The following is a 22564-nucleotide window of genomic DNA, read 5'->3' on the forward strand; positions in this document are numbered from 1 at the left end:
TTTTCCAAGAGCTATGATGGTGTTGGGAGGAATGCTGCTCCCTCCATAGGTGGAAGACACTGTTGCCCTTGGGCAGACTGGACTGTGAGTGTGGAGATCTGGTCTCAGTTTCTCACAGTAACACTGGTTAGCTGGAGTCAGGCAAATTACTTGGCTCTTCTGAGGCAGTTTCCTTATGCCAAAATGTTACCTGCTCCGTGGGGATTACTGAGGACCACGTGAGAAGCAACCAACACAGTGTTTATATGTAAGACGTGTCATGGGTGTGTGTGGGAGTGATATGCCTTCTAAAAACTTAAAAAAATAGGGTTGCCATCCAAGTCTCCCACAGACAAGACTGACCACAAGCTGACTTTTGGAAAAGTGTGACTGAAGAGTTTCCCAACAGGCAAAACCACAGTAACCAGAGTGTAAACTTGGAATGGCAGATCTGGAATGCAGCTGTTATTTGGGGAAGTGGAAACTGAAGACGCAAGTATAGCTCTCATATTGGAGTGTGCAAATCACCAAGGAAACTTGCTCACTGAGCCGCACCACAGCCCGAGGGAACCTGTCTCTAGAGAAGGACTTAGGAACAAACCTGTGGTTTAAACATTTTCCAGTGACTTTTTGAGATGGAGTCTCACTCTGTCACACAGGCTGGAGTGCAGTGGCGCATCTCAGCTCAATGCAATCTCTACCTCTCGGGTTCAAGTTATTCTCCTGCCTCAGCCTCCTGAGTAGCTGGGATTACAGGCGCACGCCACTTACCCCCAGCTAATTTTTGTATTTTAGTAGAGACGGGGTTTCACCATGCTGGTCAGGCTGGTCTCAAACTCCTGACCTGGTGATCCGCCTGCCTAGACCTCCCAAAGTGCTGGGATTACAGGTGTGAGCCACTGTGCCTGGCCCTCTAGTGACTTTTATGTGCACAAGAGTTAAAGCACCTCTGGCCTACAGCATAAAAAAGGAGCTGGAGGTGCTGGTTCCAGGCCGCCAACAGGCAGCCAGACTCCACTGGGGAACTCTGTGGAGTTTTAGGGCAGTGAATAGAGAAAAGGGGAAATCGAGAGCAGGGGCAACCTGGTGCAGTCCTAAGGTGCAAATGAATTCATTGCATATTTTTCACCAGAAGTGACTCTCATAAAATAAACCTCTCCAAAGACAACTTTTGCTGTACATCTGGCTATTCCCTTATTTTCACAGAAATATACCCACTTTGTCCAATACATTTTTTTCAGTGAATCACAATAAAAAAAAGATATACTTCTAATATCTAAGAAATAAACCAAGAAAGGACAAGAGCTATTAGGAGTGTTCTCTTTCTTTATTTCTCTTTGGTTTCTTAACACAAGACATGCATTCTATAAATAAAAGGAAGTAAGATTTTCCGGGAAACAATAAATGGGGAGGAATTCCCATAGTCACACCTCTGTGGTCAAGTCAAGAGGCTGGACTTCAGCTCCTATCTGGCTGTAATCTCTGATGAAATCCAGAAGAAAAGGCCCGTGTGTCATCCAAGAAGGTGAAACTCAAGGACGGTGACTGCCACAGTCCTCTGCTCAGAGCTGGGCTAGGCCCCAAGGCCCACTAAACACGTCTACCCTATCTCCTTGTAATATCCTTTTCACAATATCCTTGCTTCTTCTCATGGGGCTATTGGAAAGGCTCCAACACCAAAGAACCAGACCAGCCATTTACAAACAGCCATTCACCATCAGACTGAGGAACCTACTGGGAGAGTGTGAATATGGTGGTGTTTGCTAACTTGTGCTCAGAGCCCAGATCAAAACACTGGCTTGATCTTTCTTTGAAACACTGATCTCAGGTGCAGCAGTGTAAATTCTATACCAGGAGGTGGGAATGGACTCAGGAAGGCCACTACAAGAGCAGCAAGCTATGGGAAAATAATCTACTATACCCAGTGGGAAAATCTGGGCCAGCATCCTAAGGACCCACTCAGCAGCCCACAGACAGATTCTTAATACCTTCAAAATCCAGGCTTGCTGGTGCTGCTTCAAATTCACAAAAGAAAGGGGCTTACAATAAGACATGCACTGATACACTCCTAACAGGAAATGCACACCCCACCCGCCTTCTGAGTCCACCTCTAAAGGCAAACCAGGAAGGAGGGAGAAATGCTGGAGCTCTACCACGAGCCCAGGTTAAATGACATCCGTTATCAGATTGTTGAGACGTTAAAAATAAAAATATCATTTTCAAGTGCTTGTAGCAGAAGCCCAGCTCCTAAATTGCAGGTAACAAAGGTACTTCCCTCTGAATACATGGCGATTGCACACATTGGTAAACCTGATGGTCCTGGGGTGGGGGAAGACACCCCAGGCTCCACATTGTGCCTTTCGGAACAGGCTTCCAGGCTACCCCAGGCAGGCAGCAAAGGACAGGAGACCAACCTGGTGGAGACTGGAGCCCTAAGACCCAGTCTTGGGTTATAGGAATTGCATCTTCTTTTAGTCTCTACTGGAAGAATTTTAGAAAACCAGATTTTGGCAGCAGCAGTTGAAGGACAGCCCCACTGCCCAGTGCACTGGTAAGAGAAAATGTCCTCCTCTTTGAGTCCCGCTGTACTACATTAGGTCCCATGCAGGCAGAAGGAGGAAGCAATATGGAGTTTTTCCAAAAGGTAAAGGTCATTTCCCAAGATTAGAGGAAGAAATATAAAATCTGTTCTTTGCAGCAGCAAGAGATTCTTCCGGCCTTTAGTTCTTTGTGTCATAAAAGCCAGCTGTGCTTGAATGTAAAGGTCCATCGTGCTGGTCAGTCTGCCCCAGGGCTGGAGGGAGGCCAGACCCTTGGGATTGGCGAGTGGATGGAGGAGCAATGGAGCGGCAGGGCAGACAAGGTTACAAGACCAAGCCAGCCCACAGCTGGTAGAAGGAAGCCCCTGGTTAGGTTGTGGAGGTGCAAATGGTCAGTGTGCCCCAGAAGCATCCCAATGAGGGAAGTCACCCAAGAACGAGATTGATGGGCAAATGAGAATCTGGCCAGACCTGCTGTTTCCTGCTGGTCAAAAAAGGAAGGAATATCAGTGCAAGTGGGGAATCTGAATGAGCGCCATGGCAGCAGTAGGAGGTAATCACAGGGGCGTCTGGAACCCCCAGCCATAGCCAGGAGCCCCCACCAAGAAGAGTGGCAGTAATTCAGCAGATTGCTAACTCTCTATACCTATGACTTTAAAAGTCCTCTGATGATGGGTGTGAAGACAAACCCCATGAGCACCTTGCTACAGGCCCAGTCAAGAGTGCACTGATTCCACACATGCTGGGGCTCAGAGGGCACCCCCAGCTCGATGCGATGCCTCAGGACCCTGGGATCCGAATGTGGAGCGGATACCACCCTTCTCTGGTTAGACGGTTTTCCATTTAAACATAGATTTGCCCTTAGCGTCTTTTATGCTTTTTTCTTCCTGCAAAATTTGCTCAGGTAAAAAAATTTTTTCTTTCCAGTTTCTTGGTTTAAATTTCCTTGTTTCTTTCAAGTATCTTTTTTTTTTCCCCTTCTGTTCTCCTGGACAGATGGAAAAGGCCTCACTGAAATCCCAAAATTAGACATGGGGAAAACTTCTCTTCTTCCTGCTTACCCAGTGATGAGGACAGAATCCTTGGTGCCCTACTGTGGAAGAAGGAACATGCCCGTGTGCAGCAGCCCTCCACTGCTGTGGCCACACCATCTCAGGCAGGGAGAACACTTGGGCCTGTCCTTTTGCCCCCAGCTACATCCCAGTTTCCAGCAGGCTTGGACACTGCAGCCTCCCCATGGAAAATTGGCCAGAACTCGGTTGGAGAAAAAGCAGGCGAAGAGGAGCAACAGATGGAAGGCCTTCTGTGAATGGCTGGCCAACAGAGTGGCGGTGGGTGGTAGCTGGGCCTAGATGGAGCTTGTGTTCGTGTGGACCAGCAGAACAGTTCCAGGTCACTGGCTACGGGACTCAAAGGAGCTTGTGCCCATGCTGTGCATCTTGATGACCCAGGCCTGAAGGTCACAGGGTGGCACAGTGGGGGAGGGCTTAAGCACCTGGAAAAACTGTACCTCTGGCAAGCTCACGTTTCACCCCATCTTCTGGTCCACTGCCTCTCCTGAGGGACTGTTACTGGAAGGAAGTGCCTATGTCTGTACCAGATCCCCGCCCCACCACATCCTCTGCCTTAGATGGTAAGGAGAGGAATGCAGCCCACACCGACCCCTCCTTCATGACACCCCATGGGGGCCATGAACGTCCAGCGGTCTGTCTCCGGGTCGTACATCTCCACTGAGCTTAGGTTTGACTGTCCATCGTAGCCACCCACAGCGTAGAGGCGCCCACAGCTGGCCACTAGGGAGACTCGGCTCCGGCGCGTGTGCATGGGGACGATCAGGCACCACTGGTCTGCCATGGAGCTGTACATCTCAGCGATGCTGAGGAAGCCAGAGCCATCATAGCCCCCGCAGACAAACATCTTGCTCCCCAGGGAGGCTGCTCCATGCCGGCAGCGCTTGTTGAGCATGCCAGCTGCAGGGTGCCAGGTGGCGGTGTGGTGGTTATAGTGCTCCACCTGTAGAAGGGGAGAGAGGCACAGGCAGAGGACAGTCAGAGGCAAAGCTCAGTCCATGGAGTGACCGTGCAGGGCACAGCAGCCCCCATGATGTTAAACATGGGGATGAGGAGCTCTGCCAGTGTCCCCTCTGCTGTAGGCCTGCTCCTGGGTATATGGGGGCAGGGAGAGGTCACCTCACTTGTCCCTGTCTGTTTGCATCTAAGGAAACAAAAAAAGGATGTGCCCAAGGATGCACTGCTAGGTAGTGACAGATCCTGTATGAGAACTGGGTCTCTTGTGATCTCCAGAGGTTTCCACTACAGCATTGACTAGTAAATGGCTGTTGAGCCTTTTTTTACAGAATGAATGCAACTTTAAACAAATTATCCGGAGGAATACAACTGTTTGCAAATTTACGCTTGGTCTATAATTGAGCTTACTTTGGGCAGGAATCTCATAAAGTCTATGTAGCATTCAACAGACAGTTGAACAGGTGTGGTGGGGGCTGTATATGCACTACCTTTCACCCTTCCTTGGTGTATACTGGCTCATTATCTGGAAGTTCAGAATTTCAAAATTCTGGATGACCTGAAACCTCAGTAGATGATACTGTCCAGCTATGGTAAGACTGAAGTTTTTTCAAATAATTATCTTCCAAAATAAATCTCAAAGATGGAAGGAGCAGGTGCCCTTAGCCCAGAGGGTGCCCAGACTCACACTGTTGAAGATTTGCAAGCCATCATGGCCGCCCGACACATATATCCTGCCCTCAAAGATCGTAACCCCAGCAGCACTGCGATTCGAGCTCATCGGGGTCACCACTGTCCACCTTCAGGAAAGAGTCAATAGGAAGGAAGCATGAGATTCAGGGTTCGTGTCTTCCCATGACAGCTTAGTAGGGGGATTCAGGTGAACTGTGCTGGCCATCTCCTTACCTCTTACCACCTCTCCCACCACCTCTCTGACAGCTCTCTCTGGCTGCCGCCTCTCATCCAAGCTGCAAACCCACAGCCTATCTTCTCTGTTCATCTCCATGGCTGCGCAAAATCATTGTGTCTCACGCAAGGCCTCTTTCTCCTATAGTTCGCTCTTCCCTGCCTTGTTAACAGGACCACCAGCTGTCCAGCTGCTGTACTTATAAAGCTCAATGCTACTCTGGTTGTTTCTCCCTTGCTGTCAACATTCCTATGGTCCCCCCAGTTCTGGCTGGTTTGCTTCCTAGTCAGTGCTTGTTCCCCATCCCCACTACCAGTGCCCTACCCCTGACTTCTCATCTGGACCACTGTGACAGCCTCTGCACAGGCAGCCTGGCTTTCACACCAGTCCCATCCGACCCCATTCCGCCAGAGAGACTGCTTCTCCTTTACCTGTACCATGTCCTCCTGTGGCTCCTCACTGTCTCCTCTAAGATAGTCCAGGTTCCTTCAAGTGGTTTTTTCTTCTTTTTTATTTTTGAGACAGGGTCTTACTCTGTCACCCAGGCTGGAGTGCAGTGGTGCAATCATAGCTCATTGCAGCTTTGACCTCCCAGGATCAAGCAATCTTCCCACCTCAGCCTTCTCAGTAGCTGGGACTACAGGCTCATGCCACCATGCCTGGCTAATTTTTCTCTTTTTTTTGTAGAGGCAGGGTCTCCCTATGTTGTCTAGGCTGGTCTCAAGTGACCTTCTTGTCTCAGCCTCCCAAAGTGTTGGGATTATAGGTGTGAGCCACTGTGCCTGGCCCTTAATGTGGTTCTTTACCTCTTGGTCCTCAACCACCCTTTAGCTTCACCCCACACCACATGCCACCCACCTGGCTCTGTCTCTCGTCTACACGCTGTGCTGTAGCCCACAAGAGGATCACTGCTGAACATTTGCTGTGATTCTTGATCACAGTGAACACTTTCTTACTGCAGCCTCTTTTTGCTGTCTCCCTGCCTATGATGTGCAAGCACCTCCCATTGGCTATCCATGACAGGTCTCATATCAGAAGACATCCCTGATACCCTGTCCTTTCCCGCTGCCCTGGGGAAGATGAAGATTCACTCTGCTATGTGCCCAAGGGCTTCTGACACAGGCCTTCAGGGTAGAACGATCATGATGCAACCCATGGCCCAACCACACTAGATGCTTTAAAGGATCTCAGACACCCAGCTTGCTGTCTGATCCATAGTAGATTGGTTAAGTGAACAGAATACTGGTTTAAAGGCATCCTAATGAGTCCATTCAACTAATTTGCTTACATTTTATTATATAAGATAAGAGGATTCAAATACTGAAATGAAAAACTTGGGCTGGCCAGGCACGCTGGCTCAAGCCTGTAATCCCAGCACTTTGGGAGGCTGAGGTGGGTGGATCACCTGAGGTCAGAAGTTTGAGACCAGCCTGGCCAACATGGTGAAACCCCGTCTTTAAAAAAAAAGAAAAAAGAAAAAGAAAAACTCGGGCTAACCTTGTCAATATTTTTCAAAGCGTGTTCCACAAATGAGTCCCACAAGATGGCAACCGGTGTGTACATAAAACCCGAGGTTAAACAGAGTTATTCACTGCAGGGTTTCTTAGAGCCTTTAAAATGTTAATATATCTTATAGAAAGACAAGGACTCTGGCGGTTCAGACATCAACATTTCCCAAGCCTATCTGACCACAGAACTTAAAACTTTTTTTTTTTCCAAATCATATCCTATCTACTTTGGAACATGCTGTTCATCTACTTCTTATCACCTCTTGCCTGTTTTCCCATTAAAATGGGCTGATTTAGCTAAGAGGTACAGAGTAAGACCTCGTCTCAAATAAATATTTCCAAGCATTTATGTAGACTATTTGTTTTAAAATTTTATTTACTCATGCTTTCACTTAACCAAAGGTTATTAAATATCTAGTACATATAAAGTACTATAGGGCTAAAAGGGCAAGACATTCTCTACCCTCAAGGAGTTTAAATTAAACAACTCCAGTTCTGATTCTGATATTCTCTGTTTATAAGCTCCGATTGCCCCAGGGGAGCTGGAATTCTTACTTGTCTGTCTCAGGTGAGTAGGTCTCCACGGAGCTGAGGGAAGAGTTGCCGTCGTAGCCCCCACAGACGTAGATCTGCCCATCCAGCACGACTGTCCCCATGGCACTGAAACAGACAGAGCTGTCATCCCAGATGAGCCGCAGCCTTCCCGGAGCAGCCTCTCTTGCCCACTGAGAAACAAACCTATCAATTGCCTCTTTCTGCAACCCAAATCTCAGGCATGTGACTAAGTAAAGGCACAAAACTGAGGTGACAGAAGCTGCCCCATGGTCCCTCTTGTACCCCACCCTTCTTCCTCAGGCTGCCTCCCCTCCCTGCTCTTCTCGACCTCATTCTGTCTAAAATGCTCACCTTCCACCTCACCATGTGAAGGTTGCATTTACCTTGAAGGCCCAACTCAACTTCCTCTCTCCTCTTCCTCCTCTCAGTAAGAATTACTCTTTCCCATCCCCACACTCCCTGAGTGGCTTCTTTATTACAGCAGTTGTTACATCATTCATTCATCCAGCCATCAGATCTTTATCAGCTGGGGTTTACAGTGGTAAGTAAGCCAAAGTTCCAGCCCACAAGGCACTTATGTTCTGGCCTCCAGGCTACCAGGAATCTGTCACTTTCTCTCTCTCTCTCTCTCTCTCTCTCTCTCTCTCTCTCTCTCTCTGTGTGTGTGTGTGTGTGTGTGTGTGTGTGTGTGTGTGTGTAATTTTTAATCAGAGCCTTGCTCTGTCACTCAGGCTAGAGTGCAGTGGGGCCATCATAGCTCACTGTGCCTTAAACTCCTATGCTCAAGTGATCTTCCTGCCCCACCTCAGCCTCCCAAGTAGCTGGGATTACAGGTGTGCACCACCACACCCAGCTAATTTTTGCATTTTTAGCAGAGGTGGGGTTTCACCATGTTGGCCAGGCTGGTCTCAAACTCCTGACCTCAGGTGATCTGCCCTCCTCAGCCTCTCAAAGTGCTGGGATTACAGGCGTGAGTCACTGCGCCCGGCTTACTTCTACCTTTTAAGGTGTACATAGTAATCAAACTGATGCACAGAATGTCCCTTGCAGGGACATGATAACAGACCCCCTGAACTAGCCCAAAAGAGGAGAGAAACTTGCCTTAGGCAAGTACTGTGGGAAGATCACAAATTTACTGGATGTGATTACTATCCTTCTGGATACAGACACAAAACAAACATAAACATTACATAAAACAAAACAGGTGTCCAACAATATGAGAATTAATTAAGAAGTGTCACAAAACTGCATGAGATAAACTATCAACTAGGTGGTAAAGATAGGTATGAAGAGGGGAGAAAATGCTGATCAGCGTGGACTGGAACAGTCCAGTGTAAGAAAGCTCCACGGGATGGCGCAGAACATTGGCAGAGATGGGAAGGAAAGATGGCAGGATGTCACTAACTGACAGGATAGACAGTTGTGTGGGACGTCAGGAGAGAAGTGACTAGGAATGTTTTAAGGTAGCCCATAATTTAAAAGGGATGTAATGGAACCAGGCCCACACTAATAACAGGGTAGTAACCACCGTGAAGGAGAGAAATACCCAGAGGACTTTCCTCCAAGACAGCACTCTGAACCCAGTGACATCAAAGCAAGAAAGTGGCTCCGAGCAGACACACAAGGAAGGATAGCTGATTGTAGTCAAAGCAAAAAAGCTACTCATGGTCGGGGATATGGAGCAATGAGTCACTCAATCATAGGAAGCTGCAAAGTATGCAAGGAGTGAAAGTGGGGATGGTTGGAGGAAAGGACTCTCAGTAAGTTCTTGGGAGGCGCAGATCTTAAGTATTACATTTTTTCTTCCCAAAGGAACCTACTCTGATGCTTTGTGAATTGCTCTCACAAGCACAAAGGCAGATCCCTTCCAGCTCACATCCACATGTGAATGCTGCTAGATGTGGAACGTGGGTATGGCGGCCAGTACTTTTCTGTGGCAAAGGACTTCCACGCTACCTCTTCTCCCTCGTCACACATGTGCTTGCTGGACTGTCCCTCCCTTCCACTGCCCTCCACCCCAGTCACATGATCTTGTAAGTAGAGACCCTGAAGCATGGCCAGTGAAGGGGTCTGTGAGGCAAATACTGAGATCACAGAATTAAATGCAAGAAAGGCCCTTAAAGAGCAACTGGTCCAGTGGTTTCCAAACTGCCCCTTAAAAAAAATTCATGTAATTTACCCTTCTAACATTAGGTACATGTCAAGGAAGCTCAGTGTATAAAAGTGATCAATGCAGAGCTGTCCTGGGTGTTGGGCAAGGGGACCCTGGGCTGCTTTCCTCTCCCCTCCTTGGGCAGTGCCAGCCTTTCCACTGCCCATGCATGTGACGACTCCAATATGTGTCTGACTTAATGAAACATGCCACCTGTCACTTCAGCATTAAGAAGGCTAAACATAGGCACTGGGATGTCCTCTAATCCCACTTCTTATTCAGGCAATATAAGCAGAAAAGCGGTGGAGGAGGCAGGTAGCTAGAATGTGCTGAGTGACATGCAACTTGGCCCATCTGACAAATACCTATGTGCTCCTGTCTGGGAGAATGCCTGTGACCTAGAGAAGAGAACACTGCTTTGGTTCATATTCTCCCCGAGTAGTGGAAGCACATGTGTGAGGGGAGTCCTAGGGAAGGAAGGTATCCAGAAAAACACCTTGGATTTCCTTTTATCACTAATAAAGGTAAATCCTCCTTATTCTTCAAGTTTCAACTTTAATCCCACCTCTTCCCTGAAATCTTCCAGACGTTCCAGTCCAGTTTCTCTCCCTCCTCGAATCTTCCAAAATACACATTTTCAGTCCTTATCTGGCACTTAAAATAACAACACAACTTCCACATGTCCACGTCTGGTCTCCCCAAGTTCCTCAAAGGACAAGGTGGGTATTTTACTTTTAAGCAGATGGGGGCTTGCTCCCAGGAGGTACCGGCAGTGGCTGGCCTGGCTGCAGGAAACTCCCAGGCCAAAGCTCGTGTTTTACTTTACTGTGTGCCCCTGCTCGTCTAGCACGGTGCTCCCCAGGTGCTCAGTGTGTATGTTCGGGCTGCATGTGGCTTCCAGAATACCTTCTCTTGCTATTCATGCTCCCCACTCTGGTCCATGTGTCTGTCTCTGGGTTGTAGGCCTCCACAGTGCTCAGCCGTAGTTGACCGTCATATCCTCCAATGGCATACAGAAGCCCATTCACCACAGCCACGCCAACGCGGCTGCGGGCTGTTGTCATAGGACGGCACTTCTCCCAGCGATTGGCGATGGGATCGAACACTTCCACCACATTCAGGGAATCACCTGCATAAAAATTTGCTACTCAAATTAAAACAAATGAGACCACTTGTTTAGATCACAGCTATTGGGCATTGATTATATGGAACATTTGACTTGATTCTATTAGCTCTTCCCACAGAATTACTCAAGGCACAAACCTAATTCTTTAAGGAAAATTAGAATCGGGCAGGAGGTATTTATTTTTTAGAGTAGTTTTCAGTTACAATTAAGTACTCCACCTGCTTAAAGCCAAAGGTATAGACAAATCAACAGAATATTTCCTCCAGGCAGGAGGCATGCCAGAAGGCCAGGCATGCACTCCAGTGCTAGTGAGTGACCCAAGGCAAGAGGCTTTGTGTCCCTACCCTCTGCTTCACAGGTGAAATGGAGATAATCCTTATGGATTAAATGATATAACAGGTAAAGCACCTAGCATGGTTCTAGAATATACTTAGTCCTTAATAAATAGTCACAGTAGCAAGGAATGCTCGTTCCAACCCTTCCTTTTTCATCAGGTTTTTGTGATGATCAAACAAAATAACCCCCTCTTCCTATGGTATGCTGCTAGGGGGCACTTAGCCTCATACAGTATTTGCATGCTACTCCAGTGTGCACTGAACTGAGGACTTACCTGTTCCAGGCCTTATGGTTAACAAGCAGCAGCTAGTACCCAATTCTCATTAACTTTCAATTAAAAACAAAACTGGGCTGGGCACAGTGGCTCACACCTATAATCCCAGCACTTTGGGAGGCCAAGGCAGGCAGATCACTTGAGGTCAGGAATTCAATACCAACCTGGCCAACATGGTGAAACCTCATCTCTATTAAAAATATAAAAATCAGCTGGGTGTGGTAGCAAGTGCCTGTAGGCCCAGCTACTCAGGAGACTAAGGTGGGAGAATCACCTGAATCCAGGAGGTGGAGATTGCAGTGAGCTGAGATCCCACCACTGCACTCCAGCCTGGGTGACAGGAGTGAGACTCCACCTCAAAAAAGGTAAAAACGGGCCAGGCGCGGTGGCTCAAGCCTGTAATCCCAGCACTTTGGGAGGCCGAGGCGGGTGGATCACGAGGTTGAGAGATCGAGACCATCCTGGTCAACATGGTGAAACCCCGTCTCTACTAAAAATACAAAAAATTAGCTGGGCATGGTGGCACGTGCCTGTAATCCCAGCTACTCAGGAGGCTGAGGCAGGAGAATTGCTTGAACCCAGGAGGCAGAGGTTGCGGTGAGCCGAGATCGCGCCATTGCACTCCAGCCTGGGTAACAAGAGCGAAACTCCGTCTCAAAAAAAAAAAAAAAAAAAAAGTAAAAACAAAAAATGAAAACAAAACTGCCCAGGAGTGCCCACCAACTTCCCCCAGGTGGGGAGGCCATGCGGCTTTCTGTAAACCTCACTACATGATTCAAAAACTGCCAATAACACATGGACTGTAAAGTACAGACGGTGTTCGACTTACGACCATGGTCGGGACAGCAGAACGATTATAACACGATTTGGTCGTAAGTTGAGTAGGCTATATGTACAGTTGAAATGGTGCACGCGGAGATGGCAGTGCTGCCAGAAGCTGGTCCGCACTGTCGTACGCCCAGCCGGGAAACGTTTGCGCTGCCAGACGCGGAGCAGTCGTGGCTAGCGATTGCAGTTGTAAAGTCTAATGGTCATAAGTTGCATAGGTTGTAAGTCGATCAATGCCTGTATATGTGTTTCACAGTGGGTGGGGATGAAGAGTAAAAAGTACTATTGATAGTGGTAGACCCTGTGTATTTGGAAAATCTTTCTCTTGGGGACATTCTCACAGTCTAACGCCAGAGATCCTTATGACCAAATTTGAATTGCCTGGTATGGAATTGGGTCTCTGACCATATCCTATCCAGGGCTGATAGGATGCTATACCATAGCCAATGTGATATTAGGATGAAAGTGCTGGCTCAGGAACCAGAACACCCAAGTTCTAGTCCTTGCTCTGCCAAAAGCAACTTGCATGAAAATAGTGAAAGTTCTGTGGGCCTCAATTTCCTCACTTGTCAGGTGAGTAGGCTAGGGATCAAAGATTTCTAGAAGGTCTTGTGAGCACTGATATTCTGATTCAATGGCATGAATATATGACATGTTCCAACTGTAGAGCAACTGTATAAAATCAAGAGGGACAAGGGTGGTGACAGCGCAAAACAGAGAAACCAGAAGGGTCAGGCTAATTTGTGGGGTGCTTCCTCACCCATGGAGTCCAAGAAGGGGATTTCTAAAGGGGAGCTGCAAGATACCTGCTGAGTTGAGGCCTCCTACGGCATAGATAAGCCCAGCGATGGATGTGCAGCAGCGCGGCCGAGTCCTGAAAGCCGGCAGGTGCGGCCGGCGCTCTGGCATGAGGTGGTAGTCCTTTGCTTCGTCTACCAGGTCCCTGGAATAATGTGCAAGATGCTAGAACAGGAGGTATCTCCACTGACTTAGTCCTCATTTGCATCTCTGAGCCTGGCTCCCCACTATCAACTGCAGGGGAAACATGGGAGGAGAAGCCTCTGGAAGGTTTGGTCTCAAAGAAACCAGGTGAGTTTTTGGGAAAATCATACACGGCTATTGAGACATACTCAAAATTGAAGGGGCAAGACAAGCATAGACCACCTCAACTAGTATAATCAGATACAGACTAGGCATGAGAAAAACAGGGTGGTGGCCAAAATGGCTGGGCTTGGGAGTTCCGACAAGCAGCACGCACCCTGTTGCCACTCAGACCCAGCCCTTCCTTTCCATCCTTATGACAGCATTGTGGCTTGCAACCTGCAATTAATCACCACTCACCTGCACGGTGGCAGCCCCTAACACATTTCCCTGCCTCCAGCTTGCTCCTCCATTCCACTTCCACACTATAGTGCAAGCTAAGAACCTTCAACAGCCATCCACTGCCAACAGAATAAAGTCCTAACTCCTCAACAGCATCCTTGAGACTGCTGGTCACAGGGCCTCAGCTGCCTCCAGCCACAACTCCAACCCGTCCTGACACACACCTTCACACCACCTGCCACGGATAGGCACTGACTTCCTCCTGAATCAGCTGATCCCAATCAGGAGTTGGAAAATGAAGGAGAGCTGAATATGCGTAAAATTTTTATCGGCAAAGAAGAAAAAAAAAATATTTCAGGGTTGTGAATTTGACAAGCAATCTGGAGAAGAATGGACATTTTTCTCTGCTGTTCCACTTTTACAGCAATTGTCCTATAGGGCTGCTATCTTCTGAACTGTGGGTAGCTCTGCCGTGCCATGTTGTCACTGATTTACTCTGGGTAAAAGTTTCATGTGTCGGTAAACACGTTCACCCCTTGCCCATCATTGTAGATATAAAGCCTACAACTGCCAGAGTCCCCCACTCCCAGGGTACTGACTAATATTTACTGAAAAGGGCAAGGAACCCCAGGAAGTCCCGGTTGCACCATTGAGTGAGCTGCTGGTGTAGATAGGGTCAGGGCAGGCAGTAAAGATGCTTGCACATTCATAAATAGCTCAGTGAACAAAGATGCTGGAAAATCCTGAGATAACTCAGCAGGGGAAAGCCCTTTCTGCTCTGATGCTCCCACATGGCACATCTCTCTGCCCAAGGAATAAGATTCGGGCTCTTAACACTTCTTCTTCCAGCTCCTAGATGGCAATCTGCGTGCCATGAATTAGACTGACCACTCTTAAATCCTTTCCCTCCAGAACTGGAACAGGCGGCCAGCTCCTCCTCCCTGCTTAGACCTTTGGCAGTGTTAGGTGCAGGTCCACCCTCACTCACCTGCATTTGTGGCAGCAACGCACCAGGTCATCCTGCTGTACTCGGTCTGAAAGGAACTGGGGCCGGCAGAGGGGCAGGCGGATATTGGACAGCAGCTCAGGCAAGTAGGGACCCCTCTGCTCCCGGTCGTATCTGACCCAGGCCAACGCAGCTTCAAAGACCTGTCATGACAGAGTGGATGCGCTGGCAGCAAATCCTCCCACCCAGGGGCCATACCCCAGGCCTCCAATCTCAATGCCTCCACTTTCTCTACTGAAGCATTCCCTTGGGCCCATCAATCTTTCCTCCTACTTGTCTCTGAAATCCTGATTTCTCTCTACTTCCTAGGCTACTAGAACAGCTTCCTGACTTTCATTATGATTATGATTTCCTAGTGAAAAACCATCAATGGCATCTTACTCCTTTCTGTCAAAACAAAATGCCTGATTCCCTTCCCACTGCCCCTGCACCCTGCTCCCTCTAAACTCCCTCCATCACCCTCTCTGTACTCCAGCAAGGGTGGGCTGGTTCTCCTGTTCACACTGTCCCCCCTCACTTAAAATGCCCTCTCATCTCCTCCTCTTCATCTAAACCCACACTCCTATCTTCAAGGCCTGGCTCTAGATCCGTGTTTTCCAAGGAGCCTTTCTTAATGGTCCAACCACAAGGATATCTCCCTCTAAAGCTCTATAGCCCTCACAAAATGTATCACTCAAAGAATGTGAGCTGCTGCCCCTGTCATATTAATTAGTGTAAGAGCTAGGGACAGGACACCTAGTTCTTGGAATGAGGACTTTTCCTCTAAATCATAGTGTCTATGCTGCCAAGCCCAGGGTCTACTTTTCTAACAGGCTCCTATCAAGTCCTCTTCACCTCCCTAGCATCCCCCTTTCCTAGAGGAAAGAGGAAAATGAATCGTATCTTTTAATCCCTCCTCAAATTTCTTTCTTTTCTTTTCTTTTTTTTTTTTTTGTGGAGATAGGGTCTCACCCCATTGCCCAGGCTGGAGTACAGTAGTGCAATTTCAGCTCACTACAACCTCTGCCTCCTGGCTCAAGCGATCCTCCTGCCTCAGCCCCCCAAGTAGCTGGGATTACAGGCCAGGAGTTCAAGCTGGACCACTGCCAGCTAACTTTTGTGCTTTTAGTAGAGATGGGGTTTCACCATGTTGCCCAGGCTGGTCTCAAACTCCTGAGCTCAAGGAATCTGCCCATCTTGGCCTCCCAAAGTGCTGGGATTACAGGCATGAGCCACTGTGCCCAGCCTCCTTACATTTCTAACACTCCTCCCTCATCCTCACTCTCAGGTGAGAAAACAGAAACAATTCAGAAGAGAATGTCAGTAAGAATCTACCTGTCCCCTGTCCCTGGGCGTGCACCCCAGCTCTCCCTCCTGCTACTGGGGATGTGGATAGCTTGTGCTCCTATCAAAGATGCACACCCTTATGTTCTAGACTATTCTCACTTATTCCAGAACATCATTCCAACAACTGTTCTCCCATTTCTCCAACATTATCAATTATTCCCTTTCTTCTGGAAAATTCCCATCAACAGTCAAATATGCTGTAATTTCTCTCACCTTAAAAAAAAAAATGGCCAGGCTGGGCATGGTGGCTCATGCCTGTAATCCCAGAATTTTGGGAGGCCGAGGTGGGCAGATCATCTGAGGTTGGGAGTTCAAGACCAATCCAGCCAACATAGTGAAACCCAGTCTCTATGAAAAATACAAAAATTAGCCGGGCATGATGGTAGGTGCCTGTAATCCAGCTACTTGGGAAGGTGAGGCAGGAGGATCACTTGAATCTGGAAGGCAGAGGCTGCAGTGAGCCAAGATCATGCCACTATACTCCAGCCTGGGTGACAGTGAGACTCTTTCTTACACACACACACACACACACACACACACACACACACACGGCCTGGCATGATGGCTCATGCCTGTAAACCCCAGCACTTTGGGAGGCCGAGGTAAGTGGATCACTTGAGGCCAGAAGTTCAAGACCAGCCCGGCTAACATGGTGAAACCCCATCTCTACTAAAAATACAAAAATTTGCTGGGTGTGGTAGTGGGCACTTGTTATCCCCGCTACTTGGGAGGCTGAGGCAGGAGAACCACTTGAACTCAGGAGGCAAAGAGGTTGCAGTGAGCTGAGATGGTGCCACTGCACTCCAGCCTGCCTGGGTGTCGGAGCCAGACTGTCTCAAAAACAAACAAACAAACAAACAAACAAACAACCCCTTTTGATTTTACAGACCCCTCCCATAACTGCCCCAATGTTCTGCTCTTCCTTAGAACAAGACTCTTTCAAAAAGTTATCTATATACTTGGCCGGGCACAGTGGCTCACACCTGTAATCCCAGCACTTTGGGAGGCTAAGGTGGGCAGGTCATTTGAGGTCAGGAATTTGAGACCAGCCTGGCCAATATGGTGAAACACTGTCTCTACTAAAAGTACAAAAATTATCCTGGCGTGGTGGTGCATGCCTGTAATCTCAGCTACTTGGGAGGTTGAGGCAGGAGAATTGCTTGAATCTGGGAGACGGAGATTGCAGTGAGCCGAGATCTTGCCACTGCACTCCAGCTTGGGCGATGGAGTGAGACTTGGTCTTAAAAAAACAACAAAAAATTATCTATACTTGCTATTTCTGGTTCACAGCAGCATTATTTCTAATAGTAAATACTGGAAATAACCCAACCATGCAAGAATTAAGGTGAGTAGGGTTGATAAAAATCAACAAAATACTATTTAGAACCCTAAAATGTATAAAGGCCAGGTGTGGTGGCTCACGCCTATAATCCCAGCACTTTGGGGAGGTCAAGGTGGGACGATCTCTTGAGGACAATAGTTCGAGACCAGTCTGGGCAACATTTGTCTCTACAAAAAATACAAAAATTAGCTGGATGTGGTTGTGCGTGCCTGTAGTTGCAGCTACCTGGGAGGATAAGGGGAGAGGATGAGGCTGCAGTGAGCTATGATCTTGCTACTGCACTCCAGCCTAGGTGACAGAACAAGATCCTGTCTCAAAAAAATAAATAAAACACATAGAAGGTTTTCATGAAAAATGCACGATACAGTAAAACAAGCCCCATAATATACAACAGTCACATACATATCATCTTAATTTTGTAAAAAAAAAAAACAATGATTATAAAGAGCAGCATCTCATGACACCTGCACAGACTGCTACTGTCCTCACATACCTGCTCCTCAGATTTTACATTCAGCTCATCCCGAGATATCAGCTCAAGCACGTCTTCCAAGGGCAGGGCCAGGAACTCTTCCGACATGGACACTTCCACAAAGTGCTGGTGGATGAAGCTGTTGGCAGCGTCGTACAGCACAGCACACATCATTGTCTCTGCAAACTGGCGCACACCCAGGCAGTTTTTTGGGTGAAGTCTTTTGGCATAAGAAAATAAAAAAAAATTATAACAAGAAAGGATGCTATCTTTGATCATTCTCAGGCTGGTTCTGGGTAGAGCCACAGGAAGAAAACAAACTCTTATCCTCAGCTTTATTGGAAACTCTCTGTGTGACACAAGCTGTACTTCTCTGGGACTCAACTTCTAGAGGCATAAAATTAAGATTATCCTCAAAGGTCCCTGTGTCTTGGGCCTGGTGCTCTGTGAGTAGGTGGAATGAGCTCTCTGGGTAGTTCTGTGAAGTAACTGTCAGAAGGCGAGAAGAACAGGAGTGCACACACTGAAAACCTGCTTGCCACAATCCACCGCTGACATTCCTGGTTGAGTGTCTAGGGCACTATCCCAACTTTGGTGACAAGGAAGGCACTGAAGTCACAGAATTAGAGTCTAAAAAACGTGGAGAGATAGCTTCTCTAATAACATTGGGAGACTTATACTTTTTTCATTTTTTTTTTTTTTTGAGACAGTTTTCCTGGTTTCCCAGGCTGGAGTGCAATGGCGCTATCTCAGCTCAACACAACCTCTGCTTCCCAGGTTCAAGTGATTCTCCTGCCTCAGCCTCCCAAGTAGCTGGGATTACAGGCTTGTGCCACCATTCCCAGCTAATTTTGTATTTTTAGTAGAGACGAGGTTTCTCCATGTTGGTCAGGCTGGTTTTGAACTCCCAACCTCAGGTGATCCACCCGCCTCAGCCTCCCAAAATGTTGGGATTACAGGTGTGAGCCAATGCGCCTGGCACTTTTCTTTTTTTTAAATTGTTTAATTTTTTGAGACAGGGTCTCTCTTTGTCCCCCAGGCTGGAGTGCAGTGGCATGAACATGGCTTGCATCAGCCTTGACCTCCTGGGCTCAAGTGATCCTCCTGCCTCAGCCCCCCAAGTAGCTGGGACTACAGGTGCCACCATGCCTGGCTAATTTTTGTATTTTCTGTGGTCGAGACAGGGATTCACCATGTTGCCCAGGCTGGTCTCAAACTCCTGAGCTCCAGTGATCCACCTGCCTCAGCCTCTCAAAGTGCTGGGATTTTTTTCTTGTTTTAGATAGAAAGAGACTCCATGGGGCTCATTGTTCAGACACCCAGAAACAGCAGCAGCAGCTATCATTTATTTACCATAAATGAGTCAAATATTTTGCTAGGCCTTTTATACACATTCTCCAGAATTTTCTGAACAACCTGCAAAGTAGTAATGTGCTCATAGATGGAAAACAGGCTCAGGGAAATAAAAAAGGGTGCTCACGGTCGTTTGACAAGCAAGTGGAGGTGCTGAGATTGAGATCAGGTCTCTTGTGCACACATCCACGGTACCATGACAGACTTGCACTCATCAGGGATACAGAAACTCAGGGTAAATCCTGGCCCTGATGCTCATGGTGCAACTTGGGTGGGTTATGTTCTTCTAAGTGTCAGTAATTTTCTCACCTGAAAAAAGATGACAACAGCTACCTACCTCTTAGGACTGAGCCAAGATTCATAGTACCTGGTATTAAGTTAGTGGCTGTTTTAATTCTTATCATGGTTGTTTTGCTTTTTGAGACAAGGTCTTGTTCTATCACCTAGGCTGGAGTATAGTGGTGCAATCATGGCTCATGATAGCCTTGACCTCTTGAGCTCAAGTGATCGTCCTACCTCAACCTCCCAAGTAGCTGGGACCACATCTGGCTAATTTAAAAAAAGGTTTTTTTGGTAGACACGGCATCTCCCTGTGTTGCCTGGACTGGTCTCAATCTCCTAGGCTCAAGCAACCCTCGTGCTGTGGCCTCCCAAAGTGCTGGGATAAAGGTGTGAGCCACTGTGCCCAGCTTGTTTTTCTTACTACTGTTGCATTTAAGAGTATTCCAAATGAGCCCAGTGTGATTCTAAAATCTTGATGTCAGCAGCAGACTCTGGGGTTTCTTATTTTGGCTTTGTGACTAATTCTCTGTAGAGATGATATTGATCAGATTAAAAATTGGCCAGGCTTGCTTTTCTTCATTAGAATGCTTTGTCTTTTCCCCCATGTTGATTTAAGGTTTTAGGCACAGAGTTATATTTATTTAACAATATTCACTATTGTCCCCTAGCAGCTGACCCATCAAGGACTGATTGGGCAAGGTATCTCAGAGCCTGGCTTTATGACTAGTCAAAATTTTTCTACATAGTTATTTCATTCCAGCCTGTGCTTGCTCTGTCCATTGCTTTGGAAACTGATGTGAATTTAGAAGGGCAAGGAAACATAAGCAGACAGCAACACAAAGGCAAAGCTCATGGCCACTGAGGAATACAGTGTTGAAGGTCAGAATGTCAGCTCAGTCATCTGTGAAATGCTTTTGTCCTAAAGTACCTATGATGATTGAATGAGATTTGTTAAAGCACTTTACAAATATAAGGCAGATATAAAGATAAACCTTCCCTGGGCTTCAACAGCGCATGCTTCACTATTTCCTACCACTTGATATCAACCTGAGAAGAGGATTCAAAATGCCATGGAGCAGAAGCTAAATCAAGCCTAAGGATTTGGGAACGAATGATCAACATAGCCACTGGCATTCATTTTCAAATTTTCCTTCTCAGGTTAGGATTTTCGTACCTTATTTTGGGGTATCTTTGATTGGCCTGGCATAATACTGAGCACAAAACACATCTTTTTTTTTTTTTTTTTTTTTGAACAGAGTCTCTCTGTGTTGCCCAGGCTAGAATGCAGTGGCATGATCTCAGCTTACTGCAACCTCTGCCTCCTGGGTTTAAGCAATTTTCCTGCCTCATCTGGGATTACAGGCATATGCCACAACGTCCAGCTAATTTTTGTATTTTTAGTAGAGACACGGTTTCACCATGTTGGTAGGCTGGTCTTGAACTCCTGACCTTAGGTGATCCGCCTGCCTCAGCCTCCCAAAGTGCTAAGATTACAAGTGTGAGCCACCACAACCGGTCAAAACATACCTTCTTAACTGAACTGGACTTTCACATCCAAGAGGATGGGATGTGGGGAGACTGTTTGTGAGGCAATTACTAGGGGAAATGGAAGGAGAGCTGCCACACAGGAAAGGGGCCCATTCAGGAGGAGGAGGAAGATAGGAGGGAAAATAAATCTACAGGGGAGATGGAGACCCACATCTTTCATTAGCCATATCACCACCTTCTTCCTTGCTAACACAGACTGACTTTGGAAGCAAGAAGGCAGCAAAAGACATAATGCTTTATCAGAGGCAGGAAGCAGTGACTTGAATTAAACAGATTACTGATATGGTTCATTGACGCATTTGATGTCCTGATCTACCTCTGAGATAATTTCAGAAAACACACAGCTCTGAGGCTGGACACGGTGGTTCACGTCTGTAATCCCAGCACTTTGGGAGGCTGAGGCAGTTGGATTACTAGAGGTCAGGAGTTTGAGACCAGCCTGGCCAACATGGTGAAACCCCATCTCTACTAGAAATACAAAAATTAGCCGGGCGTGGTGGCCAGCACCTGTGATCCCAGCTACTCCAAAGGCTGAGGCAGGAGAATGCTTGAGCCGGGAGGTGAAGGTTGCAGTGATCTGACATCACGCCACTGCACTCCAGCCTGGGCGACAGAGAGAGACTCTATTTAAAAAAAAAAAAAAAAAAAAAAAAAAAAAAAAAAGAGGCCGGGCACAGTGGCTCATCCCTATAATCCAAGCACTTTGGGAGGCCGAGGAGGGTGCATCACGAGGTCAGGAGATCAAGACCATCCTGGCGAACGTGGTGAAACCCCATCTCTACTAAAATATAAAAAATCAGCTGTGCATGGTGGTGTGTGCCTGTATTCCCAGCTACTCAGGAGGCTGAGGCAGGAGAATTGCTGGAAGCTGAGAGATGGAGGTTGCAGTGAGCCGAGATTGCACCACTGTACTCCAGCCTGGAAACAGAGTGAGACTCTGTCTCAAAAAAAAAGAAAGAAAGAAAGAAAGAAAGAAAGAAAATACACCACTCCAGTGCTTGGCCTAAAAACAATGAGGCCCATACATTTGAAGGCTAGAAATGGGGCCCCAAGAAAAAGTCAACCCCAGCCTCAGGAAAAAAAAGCAGCAAGCTGAAGATGTAATAGGCTAAGCAGCCTCAGGAACTGTGGCTTTAAGAACTCTGATGGCATTGCAGCTTCTCTGTGCTGTCACATATCTTTTCCACCGTTGCTAAGAATGGTTTTCCTCAAGTCACTGGCAATCAAATCTTGAAAATGATGCACCCTCAAGGGCACATAGGAAATGGGGAACTGGCAGACATCACCACGTTCTGTAGCCAGGCTCAGGGAGAATCACTCCAAGGAACAGAGGCAATAATAGAAACTACCGGAGAGAAAACAGAAAGCAGGCCATGGCTCTGGAGTCTGTGGCAGGAAATAGGAATGAGGTACAGGGTTAGGTCTCAGAACGGGTCCTGAAGGGCTAAATGAAAAAATGTCAAGGATAGACTCAAAACATCAGGTTTATGTGTAAGTACTTATTCCTAAAATGTTATTGGTACATGAAAAAATTGCACTGGTCTAAAAATGACTTTTCTTTTTTCTTTTTAGTTTTTAGAGACAAGGTCTTGCTTGGTCACCCAACCTGGAGTAAGGTGATTATAACTCACTGCAGCCTTGAAGTCCCAACTCAAGTGATTCTCTCCTCTTCGCCCCTCCAGT

General features: G+C 47.3%; 1 protein-coding gene across 3 annotated transcripts in view; it reads right to left on the reverse strand.

Annotated features, from left to right (window-relative positions):
- Positions 1-1287: 1287 nt before the first annotated feature.
- KLHL18 (kelch like family member 18) overlaps positions 1288-22564 on the reverse strand; it is a 66012-nt gene continuing 44735 nt past the window's right edge. For 2 of the 3 annotated variants that reach the window (XM_074403964.1, XM_010337018.3), the window contains 7 exons: positions 17720-17918; positions 14541-14701; positions 13036-13172; positions 10572-10809; positions 7514-7618; positions 5232-5343; positions 1288-4532 (listed from right to left, as the gene is read on the reverse strand). In XM_074403964.1, the coding sequence (XP_074260065.1) occupies positions 4146-4532; positions 5232-5343; positions 7514-7618; positions 10572-10809; positions 13036-13172; positions 14541-14701; positions 17720-17918 (1339 nt within the window). In that variant the 3' untranslated portion in view covers positions 1288-4145. The remainder of the gene's footprint in view (positions 4533-5231; positions 5344-7513; positions 7619-10571; positions 10810-13035; positions 13173-14540; positions 14702-17719; positions 17919-22564) is intronic. The other variant, XM_003926283.4, reaches the window with a different exon arrangement.

Source organism: Saimiri boliviensis, chromosome 8, assembly GCF_048565385.1.
Source record: "Saimiri boliviensis isolate mSaiBol1 chromosome 8, mSaiBol1.pri, whole genome shotgun sequence".
In the NCBI taxonomy this organism is placed as follows: domain Eukaryota; kingdom Metazoa; phylum Chordata; class Mammalia; order Primates; family Cebidae; genus Saimiri; species Saimiri boliviensis.